Source organism: Hemiscyllium ocellatum, chromosome 18 (genome assembly GCF_020745735.1).
Source record: "Hemiscyllium ocellatum isolate sHemOce1 chromosome 18, sHemOce1.pat.X.cur, whole genome shotgun sequence".
NCBI classification, from domain to species: domain Eukaryota; kingdom Metazoa; phylum Chordata; class Chondrichthyes; order Orectolobiformes; family Hemiscylliidae; genus Hemiscyllium; species Hemiscyllium ocellatum.
This window is the reverse complement of record NC_083418.1, coordinates 31,636,697-31,662,983: the sequence shown is the minus strand read 5'-3', so window position 1 is coordinate 31,662,983 and position 26,287 is coordinate 31,636,697. Positions and strand designations below refer to the sequence as shown.

At 39.5% G+C, this 26,287-nt stretch overlaps 2 protein-coding genes and 1 pseudogene across 2 annotated transcripts in view; 1 reads left to right on the top strand and 2 right to left on the bottom strand.

Moving 5' to 3' along the window:
- LOC132824401 (cleavage and polyadenylation specificity factor subunit 6-like) overlaps nucleotides 1–19,827 on the bottom strand; it is an 86,183-nt gene extending 66,356 nt beyond the window's left edge. Inside the window, exons 1-2 of the mRNA XM_060838828.1 lie at nucleotides 19,716–19,827; nucleotides 4,863–5,072 (exon numbers count right to left, since the gene is read on the bottom strand). Of these exons, the coding sequence (XP_060694811.1) occupies nucleotides 4,863–5,072; nucleotides 19,716–19,769 (264 nt within the window). The 5' untranslated portion in view covers nucleotides 19,770–19,827. The remainder of the gene's footprint in view (nucleotides 1–4,862; nucleotides 5,073–19,715) is intronic.
- LOC132824547 (U2 spliceosomal RNA) lies at nucleotides 8,198–8,378 on the bottom strand (annotated as a pseudogene).
- A 59-nt stretch (nucleotides 19,828–19,886) lies between the features above and the next one.
- sdhaf2 (succinate dehydrogenase complex assembly factor 2) overlaps nucleotides 19,887–26,287 on the top strand; it is an 11,712-nt gene continuing 5,311 nt past the window's right edge. The window contains exon 1 of the mRNA XM_060838825.1: nucleotides 19,887–20,041. Within this exon, the coding sequence (XP_060694808.1) occupies nucleotides 20,024–20,041 (18 nt within the window). The 5' untranslated portion in view covers nucleotides 19,887–20,023. The remainder of the gene's footprint in view (nucleotides 20,042–26,287) is intronic.

Below are 26,287 nucleotides of genomic sequence, written 5' to 3'. Positions count from 1 at the left end.
ATCGCCGCCATCTTAGATCCCCCTTCTGATTATCTTACGTATTTCAATTAAGTCACCTCTCAAGCTTCTTATCTCTAATAAAGACAAACTCAAGTCCTTCAGCCTTTCCTCGTAAGACCTTCCCTCCATACCAGACATCCTAGTAAATCTCCTCTGAACCCTTCCCAAAGCTTCCAAATACTTTTTATAATGCGGTGACCAGAACTGTACACAATACTCCAAGTACGGCCACACCAGAGTTTTGTACAACTGCAGCATGACCTCATGGCACCAAAATTCAATCCCTCTACTAATAAAAGCTAACACACCGTATGCCTTCTTAACAACCCTATCAACCCGGTTGACAATTTTCAGGGATCTGTGTACATGGACACAGAGATCTCTCTGTTCATCTCCACTACCAAGAATCTTGCCATTAGCCCAGTACTCTTTATTCCTGTTGCTCCTTCCAAAGTGAATCACCTCACACTTTTCCACATTAAACTCCATTTGTGACCTCTCAGCCCAGCTCTGCAGTTTATCTATGTCCCTCTGTTATCCACAACAGCCTTTGGCACTATCCACAACTCTACTGACCTTAGTGCCATCTGCAAATTTACTAACCCATCCTTCTATATCCTCATCCAGGTCATTTATAAAAATGACAACAGCAGTAGACCCAAAACAGATCCTTGCAGTACAGCACTAGTAATGGAACTCCAGGATGAACATTTCCCATCAAGCATAATCCTCTGTCTTTTTTTCAGGTCGCCAATTTCTGACCGAAACTGCTAAATCACCCTCAATCCCATGGCTCCATATTTTGTACAATAGCCTACTGAGGGGAACCTTATCAAATGCCTTACTGAAATCCATACACGCCACATCAACCACTTTACCCTCATCCACCTGTTTGGTCAAATTCTCAAAGAACTCAATAAGGTTCATGAGGCATGACCTACCCTTAACAAAACCGTGTTGACTACCTCTAATTAGCTTATTCCTTTCTCGTTGATTATAAGTCCTATCTCTTATAAACTTTTCCAACACTTTACCCACAACTGAAATAAGGCTCACTGGTCTATCATTACCAGGGTTATCTCTACTCCCCTTCTTGAACAAGGGAACATTTGCTATCCACAAGTCTTCTGGCAGTATTCCTGAAGACAATGACAGCAAAGATCAAAGCCAACAGTTCTGCAATCTCCTCCCTGGCTTCCTAGAGAACCCTAGGTTAAATCCCATCCAGCCCAGGGGACTTATCTAATTTCATACTTTCCAGAATTGTTAACACTTCCTCCTTGTAGCCCTCAATCCCATCTATTCTAGTAGCCTGCATCTCAGTATTCTCCTCAAAAACATCGTCTTTTTCCAGTGTGAATACTGGCAAAAATTATTTATCTAGCACATCCCCTATCTCCTCCGATTCCACACAGAACTTCCCACTACTATCCTTGATTGGCCCTAAGCTTACTCCAGTCATTATTTTATTCCTGATATACCTACACAAAGCGTTAGGGTTTTCATTGATCCTATCTGCCAACAACTTCTCATGTCCCCTGCTGGCAGTGCTTAGCTGTCTCGACGTTTTTCCTGACTAACTTATGACTCTCAAGCTTCCTTACTGAGCCTTCATGTCTCATCCAAACATAAGCCTTCTTTTTTGTCTTGACAAGAACTTCAACTTCTTTAGTAAACCACGGCTCCCTTGCTTGACAACTTCTTCCTTGCCTGGCAGGTACTTATCAAGGACACACAGTAGCTGTTCCTTGAATAAGCTACACATTTCAATTATGCCCATCCCCTGCAGTTTTCTTCCCCATTCTATGCATCGTAAATCTTGCCTAATTACATCATAGTTGCCTTTCCCCAGCTGTAACTCTTGCCCTGCTGTATATACCTATCCCTTTCCATTGCTAAAGTAAATTATAGATTTCAGAAACCCTCCAAGAACAGGTGTTAGGCGAACTGGGTTTGATTTTCTCTTTTCACAAATAGCAGAGAAACATGTGAAATATTCCAATATAAAGGAATAATTCCTGAATACAAAGGGCTTTGTGGAAGATTGTATTTATGGTATCCACAATGTTGTCACTAATTACTGTTGAAATCTTGCAGCACAATAGACATGAAAGTGCTAAATTGATTATGGTTTTCCATTTTTGTGCTCACCAGTTTGTAATTTTTCTCATTGAAGCAAGTGAGGGCAAATATAAAAAGGAAAATTCTAAACCATTATCTCTTGCCTTAATCAGAAATACTCTCAGTTTCTCTTTGTTAAGATCATACAACACATTTTCATTTCTTTTACCTTCTTCCTCCCTAATTTTCCAATGCCATTCTCCTGACATTAAATATATTTCCCTTGTGCAAAAGTCTTTGTCTAGATTACCACAATATAGCATTTATCTGTTACGAATGATTGTGAAACTCCAGACTTTTGATTTCAAATGACACATTAAACCCACTGTCCACAATGGATGTGTATGTTGCTGTGCCAGTATTTGGAAATAATTATGGATTTCTCTTAGTGGGCTAGTCTTACATGGAAAAGTCTTCAGAATCACATTGACAATATTTCAAAACGCACATTAGCCACCTCTAAAACACTGAGAAGCCTTGAAAGGCACTTTAAAAATGTAAGCCCTCCTCTCTCCTTCAAGAATAACAATTAAAATGGAATATATCTAAAATTCTTTCAAACAAAAACCATAGCAAAGTCTGAAAGTAGACTTTTCATTTCGGAATCAAACAGACATTCAATATATTGGTGATTAGCACTATTGCCTCATAGCACCAGGGACCCAGCTCGGTTGACTGTCTGCGTAGAGTTTGCGCATTCTCCCTGTGTCTGCGTAGGTTTCCTCCGGGTGCTCCGGTTTCTTCCCACAATCCAAAGATGCGCAGGTCAGGTGAATGGATCATGCTAAATTGTCCACAGTGTTAGGGGCATTAGTCAGGGGTAAATATAGAGTAGGAGAATGAGTCTGGGTGGGTTACTCTTCGGAGGGTCGGTGTGAACCTGTTTCCATAGTGTAGGGAATCTAATCTAAATATGTAACTTAGCACTTCTATCACATGATATTATTACAGAAATTCTATATGACCATCCTATCAAAGAGGAAACTAAAAGAGAATTTCAACCTGGCACCTGAAAGAGGAGGTCTTTTCAACTTAATTTAATTTTTGGAGCTTGGCATGAGGTTAGTAGGTAACCAGGTTGTCACTGGATATGTTGATTTTCAAAAAGCTTTGACTAAGATAACCTACTAAAAGAAAGGTTCATTCTCTGGGAATAAATGGACAGAGTGCTGGTAAAGAATTGGCTGTATATGTACGGGCAGGAAAAGATGATTGATGGCAATGGTTCTACAAATGAACTGGTAACTACTAAAATCTATCAGGACTGTATTAGGATGACTGATTTTCACATATCAATAATCTGGAATAAAATATCAGGGAAACAGAAGGCTCACTTGTGATTTAATTCACAGATTTGGACCTAGAAGTTCAGATAGAAAGAAAGCACATCCAGGTTTGATTGGCGAACAGACCCATAGCTACCAGACATCACTTACTACAGAAACATAGAAACGATACAGATAGATTAATGTCGTATCATACATATAGATAGGGACAGTGTAAAACACGTGCATACAATGTTAAAATTGTGAACTTCAGACCATTCAGTCAGAAAAAAAATTCAAGTAATCATAGTCACTGATAAGATTCACAACAGGTGCAGGATGTTGCAATATCAAATAGATTCATCATAAGTAAGTGTGAAGATAATGCAATATTAAAAGAGTCTACAGCTCTTGTACATCCATGACCAGTTTTGGTCTCTTTACATTGAGTAATATAGAATCCCTGGAAAGGATCAAGATAGGACTGCAAGATTGCTATCTCATTTAAATTCCCTTCAGTACCAAGAAAAGCTTAGCGAGCAGCATTCGTTTTTACTGTTTAGGATCATTTAAATTGGTGAGGGGACCAAATCTGATCTGCTATTTGACTTAGATGGGTTAATTTAAGGAAGACATGTAGCAATTTATGTAAGTTATATAAACATTGTTTTTAATCTATCTTCGAACATAAACCTAAGTAAAAATAATGTTAGATATCTGAAACAAAATACAACTCATCAGATTTAGTAATAGCTGTGGAGACAAAAACAAAGTTAATGTTTTGAATCCAATATTACTCTTCTTCAAAATTGGATATTTGGAGGCTTTGTTTATCCACAGTCTTACTGTGCATAGCTTTACTGTGATTTCATGGAACTTGTTTGATCACCTTTGGGTGTGTAGAAGGTTTCTAGAGGTTTTTTACTCCAGGTGTTTTTCTCTGTTCTTTGTTTGTCCAACAGATTACAATGCTGATGAAGGTCCATGGTAATAATGTTAAACTGTACAACAATGTTAATTGATGGCTGTCGTGGAACATTTGGCCTTCTGTCATCTAACATCTTTGTTCATAATCACTTGACAAACTCAGTCTCATGAGCAACACAACAAATCCAGAATTCTGAATAAATGAGATATTTCTGTAACGTGTCAGCATGAATGAACAAATTCACTTGTAATTAGCATGGATCTGACTTAATTTTACAGAGGCAATACCGGCAAGAGTAATCCCTCTCCAACAATGGGGAGAACTGATAAAAGTTACATTTAGAGTTTTCAAAGCAGGCAAAACATGTCAAAATTAAAATCTCTAAAACAATTTAGCAAATATGCTCAGGAAAGAATGAATAAAGACAGGAAAATAACATGACAGGAAGCTTCATTCAGGTCTCTTGGTATGGCCAAACACAGAAGTCAATGATTGGACAAGTGGCTTTGTACATTGGAGTAACACTAATCAGGCACAGATTCACTCACCCATGTCAGATTTCCCACATACACAGCTTGCCGTTTGCCTCCATATGTGTAGACTATGGTTGGCCTGGTGTTACTGTCAGCTTTCTGTGGCTCACCGGGAGTCCGTGGTAATATTTCATCAAAACTTTGATCTTCATGGTTATTACTGTCAGCAGCTGTTATTACATCGTCATAAAGATCAACTTGATCATTTGCTGCATAATCAGTCTCCTGAAAAAGAACCCACACATTTCATTTAGGACAGTCTTCTTTGTGAAAAATTCAGTAGGGGCAATTAACAATATTTAGGATGCATTGTATAATGTAAGGCTGCCACATAATGGTCAATACATTGGACAGATGATCTTAGTTTGACATACCCTTCCATTGTCTCCTCTCTCATAGGTGCCAAAATCAAAGTTTTAGGAGCAAAGGTCTTGCTTGACAAATTTTGTTGACTTTTTTGAAGATGTGTTTCGAGCATGAGCATTTAAAGCTCTGCAAGTTATCATTCTGTAGATCATGCCTGTAGATTTTCTAAAATGTGTTTTATTTAGACTTAGATGAATGGCTGAAGGTACTGCTACCGATGACAGAGAAAAGTAAGGTCATTAAAAAGATTAAAACTAGGGTGAGATTCTTAAATCCTGGAGAGATGTGATGGGTGAATGTTTAAAGATATAGGCAAGAGAATTTTGGAGGAGTCAGAAAGTTTGTGAACTAGGACACTGTTCAGGAGAGCGTTGGAACTTAAGAGAAGGTTGAGATGGAATATACATTCACCATTTCTGTTTGAAGATACCTGCAAATACCACAGCTTTCTCTTCTGTACTTATTGCTGAGCTCCACCAGAGATTGGGAATGCTCATGAAATCTTTTTTCTTCCATTAGTGGTTAATTATCCACATCCATTCATGACTGGTAATTTCAGAGGTTTGATCTGATCCATTGGTTGTGGGACCACTTAGCTCTGCCTCTAGCATGCTGTTACCACAGTTCAGCAAATACGTAGTTCTAGTGCGGCTTCACCAAGTTCAAACAAAACCATGTATAATTCTGCTCCTGCTATCACATACTACCTTTCTATCTTGACTTGATCCATTGACAGAGTGAAGAATATACCAGGATGTGAGGTTAGGGATTGTGAAGGACTACAATTCTGCTGTGCCTGATGATATATATTGCCTCAAGGATGCTCAATTTGGATCTAGGGAATCTGTTGTGATTCTATCATATCTAGCCAGTGGTAAAAAAAAACACAACAGAGAGTACCTTGGAATGAAAATAGGGTTTTACCTTCACAAGGGCTATGCTGTGGTCTACTATTTAATCATTGACTTGAACAAATGCATCTCTTGACAGGTCGTCATTGATAATCAGGTCAAGTCAGGTTTTCCCTCTGGTTGTTCTCTTACACTTGCTACAGGCTGGCAGACATGTTTTTTCAGGGATCAGAACTCCTCTTGACATGTATTGAATTGCCCCACCCAGAGTATATTCTGTGTACTTCTCCTCAGTGCTTCTTCCAAGAGGTGTCCAACAAGATGAGTCTGGGACATTGGCTATAAGGTTTGATTTGGTATATGTGACCATGTCATGTATTGCTTCCCTTGTTGATGGGGCAGTCTTCCATATTTGGCAAAAGTCCACTGATGTTAGTGAGGAGGACTGAACTGAGTATGCAATTATAATATCCAGTTCCTAGATTACTGCCTCATGACCTATCCAAGGGTGGGATGAGGGAGTGAGGAGGGCCCAGTAGCAGAGAATGAGAGGAAGCCTTGCAATAACACTGGAGGAGAGTGAGAACAAATGAGAGAAACAACTGTCTATAGTCACACCATGTTTCGTCCAGAATGGAGATTGTTTTATTTTTCTAGTCAACTTGTTCAGAGATGTTTTTATAAACTCTGAAGCAGGTAGGACTTGAACACCTGGCTTAGAAATAGGAACAACACCCACTCCAAGAACCCCAGACTGGAGTATATTCGGTAATTCCCCTACTAATCACACTTGAGGGCCATTGTGAGTGACTTGGATTGATTTTATATAATTTTGTAACTATCCTCCACTTGCTGAATTTTGCTGACAAATAATTCTGATTTTAATGCATGTTGCTGTGATAGTACCAGGTAGGGATTTTGTTTGCAGCATCTCGAAGATTTTATATTAAATGGACTGTGCTGAGGTAATGCACACTCAAATGTCCAACCTAAATAAATTTCTTTACCAAGGAAATAAAATTGCTTGTTAAAATAGATCTTTCAGCAAACATTGAGTACATTCTAATTTCTAACTTGCCTTCAACTCATTGGCTAATGGTGCTGGTCAACAGAGATAATAGCTTTACCTATTGAGGTATTTGTCTTCATAGGCGACAAGTGTCTAAATCCTCAGGGCCTGCACGTAAGGTTGAAATTCATACTCTTATTAATTTGCATAGAGCCACTGCTGAGACTAACAAACCTTGATGTCCTTATTTCGTTCTTATTGACCACAGAAGCCATAACAAAATATGGCATACTGTAAAACATCAAGCTCAAAAAAAATTCAACTAAAGTCTAACTGGCAAAAGAAACTATTTAAGTGAGTCAGAGGTGGTTTACTGATTGATACCTGGAATGAGTGGGCAATCTTATGAGCAAAGATTGGACAGGCTGAGCTTGTTTTCACTAGAGTTTAGAAAAGCGAGGTGACTTGGTTTAAGGTTTGTAAGACCCGAAGTGGTAATTTAGGGGACATTGTTCTCAAATTAAAGGTAGTACATGAGTAGGAAAGATTTGGAGGGATATGGGCCAGGAGCAAGCAGGTGGGATTAGTTTAGTTTCGGATTGGTTGAACCCAAGAGTCTGTTTCCATGCTGTATGACGAAAATGAGAAATTATTTTCTGTTAGAGGGCTTTGCATCTTTGGAACACTGCCTCAGATGCCAATGGAAGTAGGGTCCTTCTTTTTAAAGTGAAGGCAGATGGATTCTTGTTAGGTAAGGGAATCACACGTTATCAGGGATAGAGGGAAATATGGAAATTGGAACACAAACAGATCAGTCATGATCTTATTGAATAGTGGAACAGACTTGAAAAGCTGAATGGCCAATTTCTGCTTCTGATTCCTAGGTTTGATGCATGTAAAGTGAAAGCAGCTAAGCTATCAAAGGACTAATTATGAGGCCACTTTTGGCTTAACAAGTGCCTGTGGATAGTGATGGCACAAGACTTCAAAAGGTCTCATAGTGCATGTAAAGGGCTAGAAATGGTTTATTTGTCCCAAGAATCCCAAATTCTTTAAGTATGAGAAATTATGAAAGAGCCCATGTTATGTCCAGTCAACAAAATAAAGGAAGATGAGTTTATGTTCAACACTAGGCAAGCCACAGTAACACTGCAATACCAGGCTGATACATGGAGAGGACAGAGCAAGCCCTTAAGCCATCTCCCTGCTCCAAAAATCCATTTAATACAAACACTCCCATGTTCGGGAGATATCAGTGATTAAACTGATAAGAACAGAAACAGAGCTTTTGTCCGAAACATCAATTTCGCTGCTCGTTGGATGCTGCCTGAACTGCTGTGCTCTTCCAGCACCACTGATCCAGAAGCCACAGTAACAGCAATTTAACTTAGAAAAGCACTGTTCTCAGCAGTTGATTAAAAAGCATACCAGAATGTTTTTGGTGCACAGGTGAAGCCCAAGAAAACAACAGAAAAAGACTTGCACTTGTATCTGACCTTCCACCAGTTCAGGATTTCCCCAAAATGCTTTCCAGGCAATGAAGTACTTTTTAAGTGCAGATACTCTTGCACGCAAATGTACAAAGGAAGCTTCCACTCACACCATGTTATGACCTCTCTTAATGATGTTGGGAGAGGGACAAATATTTGGTTAGGGTATCAGGGATAAACTCTCTGCTCTTCTTCCAGTGACATGGGATACAAATGATATCCACCTGAGACAGATGACAGCCTTACATTAAGAAATTATCTGACAGCACAGTGCAGCTGTTCTTCACTAATGCTCTCAGTACTGCAATGAAATGTCTGAGGTTCAAGTACCATTCTTAACTCTGAAACGAGGTTTGAACCATAACCTTCTGACTCAGAGGGAGTCACAGCTGACAACTGGGTTTTTTGCAAAAGATTTTATGAACAAAAAGAAACAAAAATTTGTTTCTCAGTTAAATGGGTAAAAGTAAAAAGATCACCAACACCAGTAGTAGCTTATTTTGCATGGGAACGAGGAGTTGTTGAAAGGGCAGCTTATGACTATGATGAAGTATTGCAGAAAATGTAGCTAATGGGACGAATGGGACCAGAATCAAAAATAAAAATTAGATAATTTCAGATCAACCTGGCTATATGTTTTAGCCATGCTGACTGATTGGGTGAAAACCTGGCAAATTTCACTATTTGTTCCCCCAGGACAGGAAAAAGAAACTCAACTATATACATAAAACTAAACCCAGCTATTTATTCTAAGGAATTGCAAGATTTTCCCTCTCTTTGTCACATTTTACACAGTCTTACTTGAAAAATCACAAAAAATAAGTATTTCAAAACTCAAGTATCTGCTTCAGCTTTGTACAGTCACTTTGTTAATCCAGCTCTTATTGCAGAGGACCTGTTTTACCTAATTTGCTTGCAAATAAATTCACGATTCCCATGTCTTCTTTTCTCCTCTGATTCTGACCAAGCTTCACAGACATATTGTAATATCTTACAAACACCTTAAATGAGCAGAGACATAGAATGTTCTAACCCTCTGAACCACTTGGACAGCCAAAAATATAAATTTTGCAGTAATTCAAATTAAATTTCCATTGAGTTCACATTTCGATTGTTTCTGCAGGCGTTACTCAGTCCTCTTCTGGACTGCGTTTCAATTTCTACTCTGAAACCTGTCTTCAACCTCCAACACAGAGTTAGGAGGAGCTTAAGCAACAATCTCATGTGGTAATCTGTTACATCCATCTCCGGTCTCCAAACCATAGATCGTGATCGACTCATTGACTGCAGAATCCTTGACAGTTGATTCTCAGTCTCAATCCCCCTTAAACCACTCACATTCCCTCTAAGCCGTGAACGCTTGTTGATCATGCTGCTATCACACACAGAGCTCAGACTAAGAAAAAAATTACAAAGATCTCTACTATGCCCTGTGCAATTGCTGAGTGCAAGATGACTGGGACCCCAGAAACAAATCACAGCCACTGAGGTGACCTCGCATGCCTCTACACTTTAAAACAGCAGAAGTATTCCAGATATTCCAGAGGCATGGATACAGAGGCTAGAGTAACATCACAAACCACAAGACGAGTGCAAGAGATGAAGGGTTACATTATGGGATTATAGGAAATAGGTGCAGAGATTCTGGAAAAGTCCCGAAGAATTTGAAAACTGTCACTATATCACCTTCAAAAAAGGGAAACAGAAAAAAAAAACTGTACACCAGTATTCTAACATTTGTCCTTAGGAAAATATAAGTCTATTATAAAGGATGTAATAACCGAACATTTAGAAACACAATATTCTCAGTCAGAGTCAGCATGGCCTCCTGAAAGGAAAATCTGCCTGACAAATCTAATCTATCTGTATGGGGGTAACAAATAGAATCAACAAAGAGAAACCAAACAGTGTATGTCGTACATTTGGATTTCTAAAAAGCACTTGATAAAGATCCTTCACATAAGGCTACTTAATAACATAAAAGCCTGTGCTGTTCAGGGTAGTATATTAGTATAGATAACAGTTTGGCTCACTCAAAGAAATTTGGATAAAGGGATAATTTTCAGGATGGCAACCTATAACTGGTGAAGAGCCCCTGGTACCAGTGCTAGAGCCACAATATTTACCATATGTCTTAAATGACAGAAGTGACTGACAAAAACAGGTGGGAAGGCAAGCAGTAAGAATGACACAAGGAGTCCACAGAATGATATATATAAATTAAATGGAATATAATGTGAGAAATGTGAGGTTATGCACTTTGGCAGGAAAAATAGAAGAGCTGAAAAATGTGTTACTGGAAAAGCGCAGCAGGTCAGGCAACATCCAAGAAGCAGGAGAATCGACGTTTTGGGCATGAGCCCTTCTTCAGGAATGAGGAAGGTGTGCCAAGCAGGCTAAGATAAAAGGTAGGGAGGAGGGACTTGTGGCAGGGGCATTGGGAATACAATAGGTGGAAGGAGATTAAGGTGAGGGTGATAGGCCGGAGAGAAGGGTCGGGAAGAAGATTGCAGGTCAAGAAAGCGGTGCTGAGTCCAAGGGTTGGGACTGAGATAAGGTGGGGGGAGGGGAAATCAGGAAGCTGGAGAAATCTGCATTCATCCTTTGGATTTATCCATAGGAAGAATAGAAGAGTTGGATATTATTTAAATGGAGAAAGACAGCAGAAAGCTGCAGCACAGAAGACCTGACGGTTCTTATGCATGAATCACAAATGCTGGCATCAATGTTAAGCAGGTAATAGGGAAGGCAAGCTAAATATCAGTCTTTATTTGACAGGAAATTAAGTATAAAAACAGTGAGACTCTTCCAAAGACATACAAAAGCACAAGTTAGTCCACAGCTGGAACACTGTGAAAAGTTTTGGTCCCCTTATCTAAGGAAAATTACCCTGGCTCAGAGGCAATCCAGAGAAGTTTCACTCAGTTAATCTCGGATGGGAAGGGATTTTCTTATGAAGAGAGCTTGAATAGGTTAGGTTGAACTCATTGGAGTTGGGAGAATGAGAGGAGACCTTATTGAAACATACATGATTCTTTGGGGGGCAGTGCTCGACAGGTTGGATGAGATGGGATGGATCAGAGGGCATAGAATGAGACAGTAATGAATTTGTGGAATTCTTTACCATAGAGGTTTGTCAAGATTAAGCCATTTAGTACATACAGGCTGAGACAATGAGATTTCTAATCAGTAAGGGAATCAAAGTTTATAAGGATAGGTAGGAAAGTAGAGTTGAAGGTTATTAGATCAGCCATGATCCTATCGAATGGTGGAGTGGACTTGATAGGCCAAATGATTTTCTTCTGCTCCTGTGTCTAATGGTCTCATGGAAAGCAGTTTTCAGACTCTCATTTAAAACTCATGACTGGTTCCAAGTGCAAATTTTATCTTGGAGTTCAACAATTTTAAAACTTCATTAAAAGAACGTTTTACCATTTGGTTGTTTGTGTGTGCATGTTTTAAGGATATAACAACTAAAGAGTATCTTTTCACCCTTCTGTCCCTTAAAGAGAGAATAAGAGGTGATGAGATTTACAATGAATTGCAAAGAAACATGCTTGAGAAAAGCATTCCAATCAAGAAACTGGTTTCCAATTGATGGTGCATTCACAAATACAAGCTTTGTTGCATTTTGCAAAAAAATCCTAATTTCCCCTCTTTTATCAATTACCACTGAATTGCAAGCATTAAAAAATAAAGTTATGGACTTCTCTCATGTATTGAAAATTGATGTCAAAATGTCAACTAACTTCAAACAACATGTGGAGATACCGGTGTTGGACTAGGTGGAAACATTTAGAAGTCACATGACATCAGATTTATTTGGAAGCACCGGCTTTCGGTGTGCCGCTCCTTTCTCAGGTGGTTGTGATAAATTATCAAGATAATGGTGCTAAAACAGAATAGTAAGGAAGATTTTACAGACACAGAACAGTATGGTGGGGTTACGTGTAGTTGTTGGTAAAATCTTCCTTACTGTCCTATTCTAATTGAATTGAATTGAATTTACTGTCACATGTACGGAGGCACAGTGAAAAGCTTTGCCTTGTGAGCAATACAAGCAGATCACATAGTTAAGTAGCATAGATAATAAATAATAGGTAAATAGCAGCAAAAACAAAAACACAGGTACAGGCAAATGCTAAGAGTTTGTGAGTCCATTCTAACAACAGTAGGGCAGAAACTGTTGCGAACTCAGCTGGTGCAAGAGTTCAGGCTTCTGTGCCTTCTCCCCGATGGTAGCAGTTGTAGAAAAACAGTGCCAGGGTGGGATGGATCTTTGAGAAAGCTGGTGGACTTTCCTTGATAGCGGGTCTAGTAGATGGATTCTATAGATGGGAGGTTGGCCTTTGTGATTGTCCGGGCTGAGTTCACCAAACTCTGTAACCATCTCCGATCTTGAATGGTACAGTTGCCATGCCAGCTGTAGACAGAATGCTATGGCACACCTGTAAAACTGGGGGGCTCCAGTGATGATGAAATATTGTCCCCCAACCTTCACTGATTATGGCCTGTGGGTCAGGAAACTGAGGATTCGGTTGCAGAGAGTGGGGCTTAGTCCAAGATCACCAAGTTTAGTAATCAGTTTCAAGGGGATAATAGCTTGAAGGGTGAACTGTAGTCAATGAGTAGGATTCTTACATAACTGTTCTTGGTGTCAAGGTGTTCTCGGGAGGAATGAAGGGAAAATGATATGGCATCTGATGTGCATCTATTGGTCTGATAGGAAAATTGGAGTGGGTCAAGTATAGTGGGGAGGCTGGAGTTGATTAATGCCATGACCAGCCTTTCAAAGCACTTCATGACCACCGGAGTTAGGGCCACTGGGCGGTAATCATTGAGACATGCTGCAAGACCCTTCTTAGACACAGGGATGATGTTGACTCTCTTGAAATAGTGGCCTGCTGCAGGGAGAGGCTGAAGATGTCCGAGAAGACTTCTGCCAATTGATCTGCACATGCTCTGAGTTCACAGCCTGGTACTCCGTCTTGTCCTATCTTTCCTTGGATTCACTCAAAGGAAAACTGATCTGACCTCTGATGCACTGACGGTTGGGATAGGTTTGTCAGGACTTGTCAGATTAGGTGTTACCTCTCTGTTGACATTCTGCTCAAAACGAGTACAGAAGGCATTGAGATGATCTGGGAGGGATATGTCATTGTCTGTTATCTTGCACCGTCTCTTTTTAGAACCTGTGATGTCATTCAGACCTTGCCATAGTTGTCAGGCGTCTGTCTGGGGCTCTAGTTTGAATCAGTATTGGTCCTTGGCTGTCTTAGTGGCTCTGCGAAGGTCATACTTGGATTCCTTATATTTGAGTGGGTCTCCTGATCTGAAGGTCTTACGCCTGGTTTTTAGCAGGTTTTGTATGTCCTGGTTCATCCAGGGTTTCATGTTGGGGAACACCTAGATAGACATCCTCGGTATGCAGTCCTCCACAGACTTGCTGATAAAGTCTGTGACAGTGATGGTGTACTCGTCCAAGGTACCTGCGGACTGTTTGAACATGGCCCAATCAGCTGATCCTCTGCCACCTCTGACGAACACTGGACCTGTATCCTGCTTGAGTTTTTGCCTGTAAGCTGGGAGAAGAAGCAAGGCATTGTAGTCGGAGTTCCCGAAATGAGGGCGGGAGATGGAGTGGTAGGCATCTTTCACAGTGGTGTTCCGTCTCCAGAGTGTTAGTGGTGGAGTACAGCACATTCAGAGAATGTAACACCATCACCTTGACACCTTGTTATGATCTCTCTACTTTAATTGGTTTGTACAGTTTTGGATTGCTTGTTACTTTGGTTACACTCTCAGCATGTGAGTCTTACACTTATGATATGCCAGCCATTTAGTTTGTGTCCAGCACCACCTTGTAATTTTTTTTGTAATAATCCCTCTGGCTCAACTAATTGGATTACAGATCAATCCCTTTACTCAGTATTCAGCTGTTGATACTTCACCCACGCCATCTGACACTTTTGACCACCTGCAGAGACTTATTATTCAGCCTATCGACATTCCACTCACACCATTTATATAATCTTTTGATCTCTCTGCCTATAAATTCAGTGCCTGTATACTCTTCTTCACTTCATCTGACAAAGGGGCAGTGCTCCAAAAGCTTGTGAACACTGACCCAGTTTCAAACAAGAGATCTTCAGCACTGCTTGTTTAAGTTCTTACTTTACAAATTCAATGTAAATGCCTACTGTGAACTAATCCTCCAAGGACATGTTAGGTGGTTCAAGCTGAGGGAAGTTCCTGCTAAGATCTTTTGATCTGATACCTAAAATCATGACTTCTGTTTAAAGCAAGGAAAGAACGTAAGCGTGCCCAACTTTGGGTTCCTGACAGGCAATGTCACAACTGAGCAAGTTGAACTGTGATCTGCAGGGAAAGGACAGATCAGTCTTATAAATACATTCAAATTGGGCCTGTGGTCCTCCCAATTAACTGATAAGATGGTGCAACACTTCCTAAGCTTGGAAAAATACTTAAAACAAAAATCAAAGGCAAAGAAAAATGGTTCCAACAGAAAACATCTGTGCATACTTGAGGAGGATAGCAGAAAAATTCAACAGACGATTTCAGGAATTGGACGTATTAGAACAAATCATTATGTTGTCTTAATTCCATTCCTTTAAGTAGAATTGGTGGATTATCTATCATATTCATACCAGGTATTTGATTTACAAAGCAGTGGAGTTGATATGGAGATAACTATGATAAAAAGACTATAGATCAAGGAACAGTGATTTTTGAGGATTCAAAAACTATGAGAATGAGTAAAATACTCATTCCTACCATTCAGTGTTTTTGAAAATAAAGTTTACGACATACCTTTATGAGATAGCATTCTCCCAAATAAAGATAATTAAGTTGATGTTGCACCCGCCCCATAGATACCCATTTGATGAGCTATGTATGACTAGCAATCTCAAAGTACACCCCAAACTTCAAGACTCTGGCAAATAATGTGCAGTCACAAGTGGCACACGGAGCTTTGGTAATTAGACGGCAAGGTGAAGAATAATAATATGTACTTGGTTTTAGATTTATATAACTCCACTAGCCCAGGTGTTCAATTACTGTGGCCAGATTCTCAGTACTAAAGTGTGTAACATCAAACTTTTTTTTCCATGTGGGAAGGCAATTTTACAAACACATGCTGCAAAGTGTGATCTAAACATACAAAAGTTATATAACAGCAAACATCCTCGCCACATTGCAGGGAAATCCCAAACACTGCCAGATGCAAAAACACAATCAAGAATGTTCAATATTAGGTAACACTACTTCCTGCATAAACCACAAACAAAAATATACTTCAGCAACAGATTTTACAAAACACCACTGAAAACGAATCCCTTTCAGGATTCTCCCCAAAACTCAGTGGATCAGTACACTGACTGCAAGATTGTGGTACAGAGCCTTTAGGAATAAGGCGATCCTAGATTCAATTCTGTGTTATGCTGATTAAGCTAACAGGCTGGCAAATTTGTCCTCAAATATTCTTGGGCCAGGGAAGAAAGGAAAATGAACCTTTTTCCAGTCAGGACTATTAATGAGTTACTCCTGTTAGAATGTGGGACTGCACCCTAATGAATCAGAGGTCATACCCAAACTACAGAGTTCAAAATGTTGCTCAGTCAATGATGGAAGTTAGTTTTAACAAGTAATTTGCTTGGGTCAATTAGCATTCCTGTCTGAGTACCAGATAAATGCAACATCACAATTTGCACAAAGCCACGGTCCAACTCTGGATTATTCTGCCTTAAAACTAAACATTCAAAAAAATGATCTGAGCCATTCAAGAATTAGTTAAATCAAAATAAAGTTCAGAATTAAATGGCAGAATTCAAGTTTAAGCATTGCAGGAAAAGAGAACCAATTTTCTTTGGAATTCAGATCTATAACAGGCAGCAAAGTACAACATTCTAACAAACAGCAAAATTCAGGATGCTGTAGTCCTTCATCCAGCTGTCTCTAATGTCAACTCATCAACAGATGAAGCTTCATACAGTCCATTCTAACACCTTACCTCTGGCATCATACATATTAAATAAATTAAAGAAATATAATCAAATTAAGGATGAGAGGAGCACACCTATACAGGTGAACTGAGCCAAATTGTCTTATTTTGCATTATAAATCCCATGTAATTTATTGTGCCATAGAAACTACAGTCAACTTTTTTGATTAGATTCCCTACAGCATGGAAACAGGCACTTTGGCCCAACAAATCCACACCAACCCTCCGAAGAGTAATTCACCCAGACCCATTCCCATACTTTATATTTAAACCTAACTAATGCACGTAACACTATAGGCAATTTAGCATGGCCAATTCACCTGACCTGCACATCTTTGGACCGTGGGAAGAAACCAGAACACCCGGAGGAAACCCACGCAGACATGGGGAGAATATACAAACTCCACACAGACAGTTGCCCGAGGTGGGAATCGAACCCGAGTCCCTGGCACTGAGGCAGCAGTGCTAACCACTGAGCGACTGTGCCACCTTGTTGAGTCTAGTTTGTCTCTTTGAGGACAAAGTGTAATTACTGTAAAAAGGTACCCACGACATAAATTAGAATTTAATTCCTGTTAGTGAAAAACATTCAAGCATCTTCAGAAGTTTATAAATTTCTAATTCCAAATTACAAACTACTTCATCAATTGTACAAAAGCAAATTACTGCGGATGCTGGAATCTGAAACGAAAAGAGAAAATGCTGGCAAATCTCAGCAGGTCTGGCAGCATCTGAAAGGAGAGAAAAGAGCTGACATTTCGAGTCTAACTGACCCTTTGTCAAAGCTTTGACAAAGGGTCAGTTAGACTCGAAACGTCAGCTCTTTTCTCTCCTTACAGATGCTGCCAGACCTGCTGAGATTTGCCAGCATTTTTCTTTTCGTTTCATCAATTGTACATTTTATTGAAAATTCTTCATTTTCTAAAATATGTTTGATACTTCGCACATTGAAGTGAGGTGTTGCATACAATGCAAGGGTTAATGCTGAGCGCATTAAGCACCACCCAATATGACAATGTCGCATGGACTCCAGCAGGATAATAGTTTTGAATCTCAAAGGAGTAAGTTTAACATCAAAGTTGACCTCATTATGTCAGTAACAATGCGTATCATATCAATGTCATTTGTACATAGTTGCAATGAGCTATATCTTGATTAAGACAAGAGTCTCTTCTCATCAGACTGGCTCGTGTATTTTCTCCAATAAATGAGACCAGGAAGGTCCTGTAGATTCCTGTCAGGGAAGAGAATAGTAGCAGCAAACCTTACACCATGATGAGCTGTGGTGCTGAGTAATTTTATAACATGTACCACACACACAAACTTTTACAGATTGTATTAACTGTTGAATTAAGTGTCAAGTCCTATCTGCCACTATATTTATTAGGTTTGTCCTATTTAGATTTTGACCGCTTGGAAGATTGGAACAAACAGTTGCTAATTGGTGGACAAATCCTAAATCTAAACACTAAGATGTTCTGACACCAAAGTGGATTTTTATCCCCTTAAAATATCAAAAACATTCAAATATATATACATAGATATATAAAAATTAAGTTTGAACATACTGCATTTTACTAAAGACAAACTAAAATGATGCCATTGTGAGGAACTGAGAGAGATGTAATAAGTTAATTTGATTTTAAAATCAAATGCAAATTTCTGTTACTGTTCTTTAAATAGTCCACTATCGAAACATTTATTGCCTGTCCAGATTTAGATTTTCTACTGATAAAACAATTGGAGTACAGTAACATTTAAAGGAAAATGGAAATAAGGAGGTCCCAGATCATCTACTGTATTTAGTAATGGCTGTATTTCAATTATATTAAATCTTTGGAACATCAAATATGAACAATTAGAAAATCTTACTGATCCATTTAGTTGATCCCAAAGTTATTTTAAAAAATCACATTCACTCTTAATTGCTTCTCTTTATTGTAGGCCCACACAAGTATCTGAACTGTGAGAGCTTTGTTGTTTTCATATTTCTCAAAAACAAGTTTAACTAAAAACAATTTAATTTTAATATATTTATAACAGAACAATGTTTTTCATTCATTCCATTATGTCTCACCTACATTAATAATTTCAATGAATCAGCATACTTTAGTATGAAGCACTCTTAACCTCTCCATTGCCACAACAGCAGCCACTATTGATCAGCATATAATGGATCTTTCAGCAAACAACAGAAAAGTCAGATATAAATAAGTATAAAAAGCTTGAAAAAAGTCTGGGAAAAAAAAGACAATCTGAGTTGCAGATGTAGGAAAGGAATTTGATTTCAAAAATCAGAGGTCTTCACTTTTCTTTATGACAAGGTCTCCATCCAAATTGGTAACTTATTTTTCTGTATTCAAATACTGCTTGAATATGTAAAATGGTTTTATTTCAGATTTGCAATTTTAAAATTTTCCCCATTTTATCTTTCGAAGTCGGGTTTGTGCCTTCAAAGAACACTAAGTGTTTTGTAATAATCGCCCAGGCCTCGTTCCTTGCTTTACAAGTATACTGTCAGAAACATGGAGAAGCGAAGAAACCACGTACACATTCATCAAACACATCAGCAAATAATTAATATCTCAAAGGTGAAAATCCAAACCGAAAACCTATTATTTTCCCTTCCTAAGATGTCGGCGCAACAGCTGCATAATGCCAGAAAATCATGTTTCATTTATTTTTTTCCTAATATGTCACTTTATTTTTAAATAGTCTTTGAGGAAGTTGCATCTATAGATATGCTGTTTCCAACCTCTCCATGACAAGTTATTTTACACAACTGGTATTTATTTTATAAATATTTGAAAACTTCAGCATGAAGATTCAAGGCCAGCCCTCTTCAGATTTAAGTTCGGTAAAAGTGAATTCCGGTCATTTATTTTGACATTTGAAGCTTCGCTTTTGCTTTGCGAGATCCCATGCAGAACTCAAACCCGAGCGGACTTGAAGCAGGTGATTCACTGGCAGCAGCTCATGGGCCAGTAAAAGGGGTCACCCGGTTCCCTTAACTCGAGCCACAATCCAAGGCCTGCTCTTCAGTCCCGGCCTCTCTCTGTCTCCAAGCCTCAGCTCAATCTCTCCACAACTCGGCTCAAACCCTCTATCCCTAAACTCCAGCTCACTCACCTGATTAAACTCTTCATCCGCGTAAATGTCGATCAAATCAGCTCCCTCGGCCATTCCGCCAGCCGCGCCGCGCGCACACGGACAATCAAACCCCCGGACACCTTTCAGCAACGGACCACACCGCATTGAAGACCCGGACCTTCCTGCCGACGGACAAAGAGCTTACTTCCGCCCCGCTGGTGACAGATGCAACTAACGTCCGCCCCTTCACAACTCAATCTGTTTTCTCTTTTTTACTAAAAAGTAAATTTAATTGTTCTTCTTCCGGCGAGTCCGGAGAAATTTTATGACCTTGGAGGTGGTGAAAGATGTCGTTGGTGCACAGTGTGAGTTAAAAAGTGCAGAAAACGAAGAGCTGGTTTCGGTTGAACTCTCGGGAAGGGTATATTGATTTGGAAGGGCTGCTGCAGTGTACTGAGGCGAAAAGGGTTAACCAAGATAGGTTACATAAACTTGGCTTATGCTCCCTCAGGTCGCAAAGATTCAGTCTTACTCAAAAGAACAAGTTTAGAGTTACAGGGAGAGCTGAATAGGCCGGGGCTTTTTTTTTTACCCTGGAGCGTCGGAGGCTGACTGGTGACCTTGCAGCGGTTTATAAAACCATGAGGGGCTGAGACAGGGTGAATAGCCAAGTTTTTTTTACTGGGGTGGGGAAGTCCAGAACTGGAGGACATAGGTTTGAGGTGAGTGGGGAAAGATTTAGAATGGGCTTGAGGGGTAAGTTTTTCATGCAGAAGATGGGTGTGTGTGTGTGTGTGTGGAATGGGCTGCAAAAGGAATTGGTGGAGGCGGGTGCAAATACAACATTTAAAAGGCATCTGGATAGGTATATGAATAGGAAGGGTTTAGAGAGTTATGGGTCAAATGCTAGCAAACGAGACGAGGTCATATTGGGATGTCTTGTTGGCATGAACGAGTTGGACCAAATGATCTGTTTCAGTACTGTATAACTGACTGTAATTGAGAACATCCAGTGCAGTAACCAAAGATGTCTAAGAGTCAAGGGTTCAGAGGAAATGAATATCTATCATGAGGGAAACAAATGCAACTAAGGATGGTGAGATGAATAACCGTGGATGTTGGAGTCTGAAATACACAAATATGAAAATTGCTGGAGAAACTCACTAGGTCTGGCAGCATGTATGGAGAGAAAAGAACCAGTCTAGTGACTGTCCTCAAAAGATGCTACCAGACCTGCTCTATTTCTCCAGCAATTTCTGTTTTTGCCTGTTAAAGCCTAATATCTTCCAGTCCTGGAAAATTGTGCACTAAATTATCAAATTTAGGTTGATAGGTTGTGCACTAAATTATCAAAAGTAGCTTCAGAGAGAATAGATATACTGGTTGTAATATTCCAATAATCCTTAAATTATTGTCCTAGAGGATTGGAAAACTGTCAATGTAACATTCATTCAGAAAGGGAAGGAGAGCAAAAACACAATCCTGCAGGCAAATTAGATTAGTAGCTGTTTTTGGGAAAATGTTAGTCGATTAGAAAGGATGCAATAGCAGAGAATTTTAAAAATACATAATAATATAGTTACGCAGAGTCAGCATTGCTCATTGAAAGGGAAATCATGCCGTACAAATTTATTAGAATTTTTTAAAGTGGTAAAAGTAGGATAGATAAAGGGGAATTGAATTCCCAAAGACGATTGACAAGATACCGCACAGAAAGCTACTCAATAAGAGCACTGTGACATTGGGAGTTGTGTATTAGCTTGCACAGAAGATTGACAAACTATTAGAAAAGAGAGTTGAGATAAAGGGGACATCTTCAAGAATGGCAACCTGTAATTCGTGGCGAACCCAAGGTGTTAGTGCTGAGTCCGCATTTATCTACAGGTTTTAGTATTTGGCAGAAGTTAATTTTGTCAATGACATGAAAGTAGGTGAGGATGTTAGTCAACAGAGGGATATTGGCAAGTTGTGAGTGGGCTGAAACTTGGCAGATGAAATATAATTTGGGAAAATGCCAGGTTATACACAAACTTATTGAAATGGGGAAAGACTGCAGCACAAAGGGATTTGGATGTTCTGATGTATGAATCACAAAAAGCTAGCATCCATGTTCAGTGAGTAATAAGACAGGCATCATGGACTGTAAGCCTTTATTTGAAAATGAATGAGGTTAAGGAAGTGATAAAATGATCAAGATACTTAAGATTACACCTCAAATACTGCAAACAATTTTGGCCCTTTATCTAAGAATATATATATTGGCATTGAAGGCAGTCGAGAGAAGGTTAATTTAATTAATCCCAGGTCTGGAGAGAATTTCTTATGGGAAGATGTTGAACAAACTAGGTTTTTTTTCCGTCACTGGAGTTTAGAAGAATGAAATATAAAAGATTGTTAGGAGGTTTGACAGTAGGTGTGAATAGGTTGTTCATTGTGAAAGAATCTCGGACTGGGGGGAGGGGCAGGGGGCATCATCTCAATGTAAGAGAAACCAAGTCAAGACAGATGAGGAAGTATCTGTGGAACTCTTTACCTCGGAGAGTTGACGAGGCTGTGTTATTGTTCAAAGTTGAGTGAGATTTTTAATCATGAAGAGAATCAAGGGTTCTTGGGAACATGGCAGGAAAGTGGAGTTAAGGATTATCAGATCAGCCATGATCATGTGGTGTTTCTTCCTGCAGGGTCTCCAAAGCAAGATGTCACAATTCTGCATAATGAAAATGAGGATATTTGTGAACCACTTTTTCCCCACAGGAAATGGTAGTGGAAATCTGAAGTTCACTTCCTCAAAAGTCTATGGTTGTTGTTTAATTAAAAATCTTGAAAATAAGATTCTATTTTTGGTAAGAGTTATGCAATCAAGGTGGTCAGTTAACTGTAATTAAATTATTAGAAGTCTTTGACTGAATAGCATACTCCTGTTTCTAAATTGTGAAAGAAAGAGGAAACATTCTCAGCAGAATTAAAATTTAAACTGCAATGGGTGCAATTTTCTCTTTACCTGCATTTTTGGCAAGTTGATGCTTATGTATCCTAGTGGCTAGTTTACTTGCCCGATGTAATGTTTGTTGTAGTCCTTGCAGGGTATTTTGATTATGACGTTCATTCTGCTGGTTGTTGGTACTGGGTCCTTCAAATTCATCAGAAGCTGTTTCAGTGTGGTGATAGGTTTGTGGCCTACCATGATGCCTAGGGACTGGAGTAGTTTGGTCATCATCTCCAAGATATCTTTAATGTATGGCAAGGTGGCTACTTTCTGGGCATGTTGTGGAGGAATTGGCAGACTGCGCTTAATCGGGTACCCGTTGTTCCTGAATACTTTGTACAAGTGCTCTTCCTCGGTTTCTCATAATTCCTGGGTGCTGCACTGTGTTGTGCCTCATTTGAATAATGTTCTGGTGCAGCTCAGTTTGTGGATGTTGGGATGATTGCTCCTGTAGTTGAGTACTGGTCAGTATGTGTGGCTTTCCTGTAAATGCTGGTCAGTAGCTCTCCATTGACTTTGCATTGTACTGTGACATCTAGGAAGGGGAGTCTGTTATTGTTCTCTCTTTTGTGACTTTCATACCAGTGAGGATGTTGTTTATGTGTTTGTGTGTTTCTTCTAATTTGTTTCATTTTGTGATGGCAGAGGTGTCATCCACATAGCAGACCCAAAGCTTGGGCTGGATTATGGGAAGGGTTGTTCGTTCTAACCTCTGCATAACTGCTTCTGTTAAGTCCTGATATAGATGATCTCATAGGTGTCCCATTGATTTGTTTGTAGGTCTTGTCGTTGAAGGAATAAAGTCAGTAGTGAGGCACAGGTCTACTAGTTTGAGGATGCTGTCTGTGCTGACAGGTGTTCGTGTCCTTGGTTCAGTGAGGCCAGTATTTCTTTGGCTCAGGTGATGTTTATTGATGTGATTAGGGCCGTCACATAGAAGGAAACCATAACCTCATCGTCCTCTACCTTGATGTCTTTGATGTTAAGGAATTCCTGGGTGGAGTGGTTGGGGTAGCTTGAGTCTTCTACTAAGTGTTTCAGTTTGCGTTGCACTTCCTTTGCTAGTCTGTATGTCAGTGTACCAGGAAGTGAGTCTGAAGGGGGGGGGGCCCTTGTTTATGTACCTTTGGTAATCTGTCGAAACGGGGTGTGTTGGATCCTTCAGGTTTTGTTCTTTGGGGGTCTGTCTTGTTGATTTCACTGCCTTGTGAAGTTTCTTCAGGGTTGCAATAATAGTTTTCTCACTGTGGAATTGGGTCCATCACTACCTGTTGGTAGGGATTGGTGTGAGGACTTATCGCAGAAGCAGTAATGCAGAGGTTAGAATAAACGGCCCTTCCCACAACCTAGCCCAAGCTTTGGGTCCGCTGTGTGGATGACAGCTTTGTCATAAAACGCAATAAATTAGAAGAAATCCACAAACACATAAGCAACATCCTTACGGGTATAAGGTTCACCAAAGAGGAGGAGAACAATAACCGACTACCCTTCCTAGACATCACAGTAGAACGAAAAGCCTATGGAGAGCTGCAGATCAGCGTATACAGCAAAGCCACACACAATGACCAGATACTCAACTACAGTAGCAATCATCCCAACACCCACAAACTGAGCTGCATCAAGGACATTATTTAAATGAGCCACAACACATTGCAGCACCCAAGAACTAAGACAAGCTGAGGAAAAACACCTGTGCAATGCATTCAGGAACAACGGGCACCAGATAAGCACAGTCCGTCGATTCCTATACAACAAACCTAAACAAGAACAACACATCCAGAAACTCGAGCCACCTTGCAATACATCAAAGATATCTCTGAGACAATGACCAGACTACAGCCCATAAACCTGCCAGCACACTGAAACAGCTCCTGAAGAATTTAAAAAGGACCCCATACCAACAACCAGCAGAACAAATGTAATATACAAAATACCCTGCAACACACATTACATCGGGCACAAAACTTGCCACCAAAAAACATGACCAACTATCATTAGTATCCATACACAAACGAAGAGGAACACCAGTTTGACTGGGTCAATACGACCAGCCTGGGACAGGCTAAACAAAGACACGCACACACAGAGGCTTGGCATTCAAACCAGAATTCCATTGACAAACATATCGATTTGGACTCCATTTACCAACCTCTCAGAAAAAGAACTGCAAGTGATACCACCCACCAGAACAGACCAAGACAGATAAGTAGAAATCACGACAGAACACCAACACTTCATTGGAGGCTCACTGACAAATGTTACTTAGTATGGTGATAAAATGTCTGAGAACGAATCTACCAGCTCAGCGAGCAAACATACAACCTGATAGTTGTTTTTCTATAAAGCTGTAATTGGCACAATATAACGTCACAATACTTAATGTATAGATGAGAAGTCTGAAATTAAAAACATTAGAAGTGTAATGTAGGTCATTTATGGAAAAATGTTCAGTTTTAATTAGAGCCCTTGATGTTTAAAATAATGGTCTAGGATGCATTGCTTGAAAGGATAAAATTAGATTCAATGTAATCTGGTTAATAGATCTAATTAGATGTGCCTTTCATAAACCTGCAAAAGCACAACGGGCTGATTTACCACCTTTCATAAAATTATAATCCAAAACTACACTTCCGTTCAACAATGCTAATCTCCCACATGTCCTCTATTCTACTGATATTGGTGTAAACTTCAGCTATCTGGTCCCTAATCTTTACATGCAGCACTTAAATGGACGTTGTTTTTGCAATCCTCTTTGAACAACAAAATGTGCTTCAACTACAATATTTCACAACTGGGTTGTCTACTTTTATCTGTATTGAATCGATACAATGTGAATGTTTAAAACCTATGCAAGTTAATTTTGTTTTAAAACCTAACTCATTCATTGGTTTCATGATTAAAAGTATAGATAATAAAGCCAAAATGTGTCAATACATTTTCAGAATTATGAAAGTAAGTACTTCTAAAGAGAAGCTATTTCTTTTATTTGAGGAGTTGATGAGAACTCTAACCTATCATTGAACATAAGGATGGGGGAGTAGGTCAATCTGCTCCTCAAGCCTGTTGGGCCATTTTAGATCATAACTGATTAATACCATATAACCACACGATTCTTGTACCCATCTGTGATTAATAACTAACAATAAATCAATCTCTGTTTTGAACTTAATCAATAAGTTTCCACAGCTCTCTGGGGTAGAGAATTTCAAATGTTCACCACATTGAGTGAAGAAGTTCCTCCTCAACTCAGTCCTAAATTGCTTACCTTTTATTCTGGTTCTATTCTTCACAGCTGGGAAAACCATTATTTCTAAGCACCTCCACCTATTTAAAAAAATTTTTAAGTTTGTGTGAGATTGTTTTGTATTCTTCCAAAATCCAGAGAATTCAGATCCAGCCTCTTCAGTTCCTTCTCATAGCACAGTTCCACCATTCCAGAAATCAGTTTAGTGAACCCCTGCTGCTTTCTCTCAATGGCAAGTATATCTTTCCTTAGGCAACAGGACCACCACAGGACACAATATTCCAGGTATGGCCTCACCAGTATTCTCTCCAAGTGAACCAAGATTTCTTTGATCCTGTACTCATCATCTTGTGACGAAAGCTAACATACCATTTGTCTTGC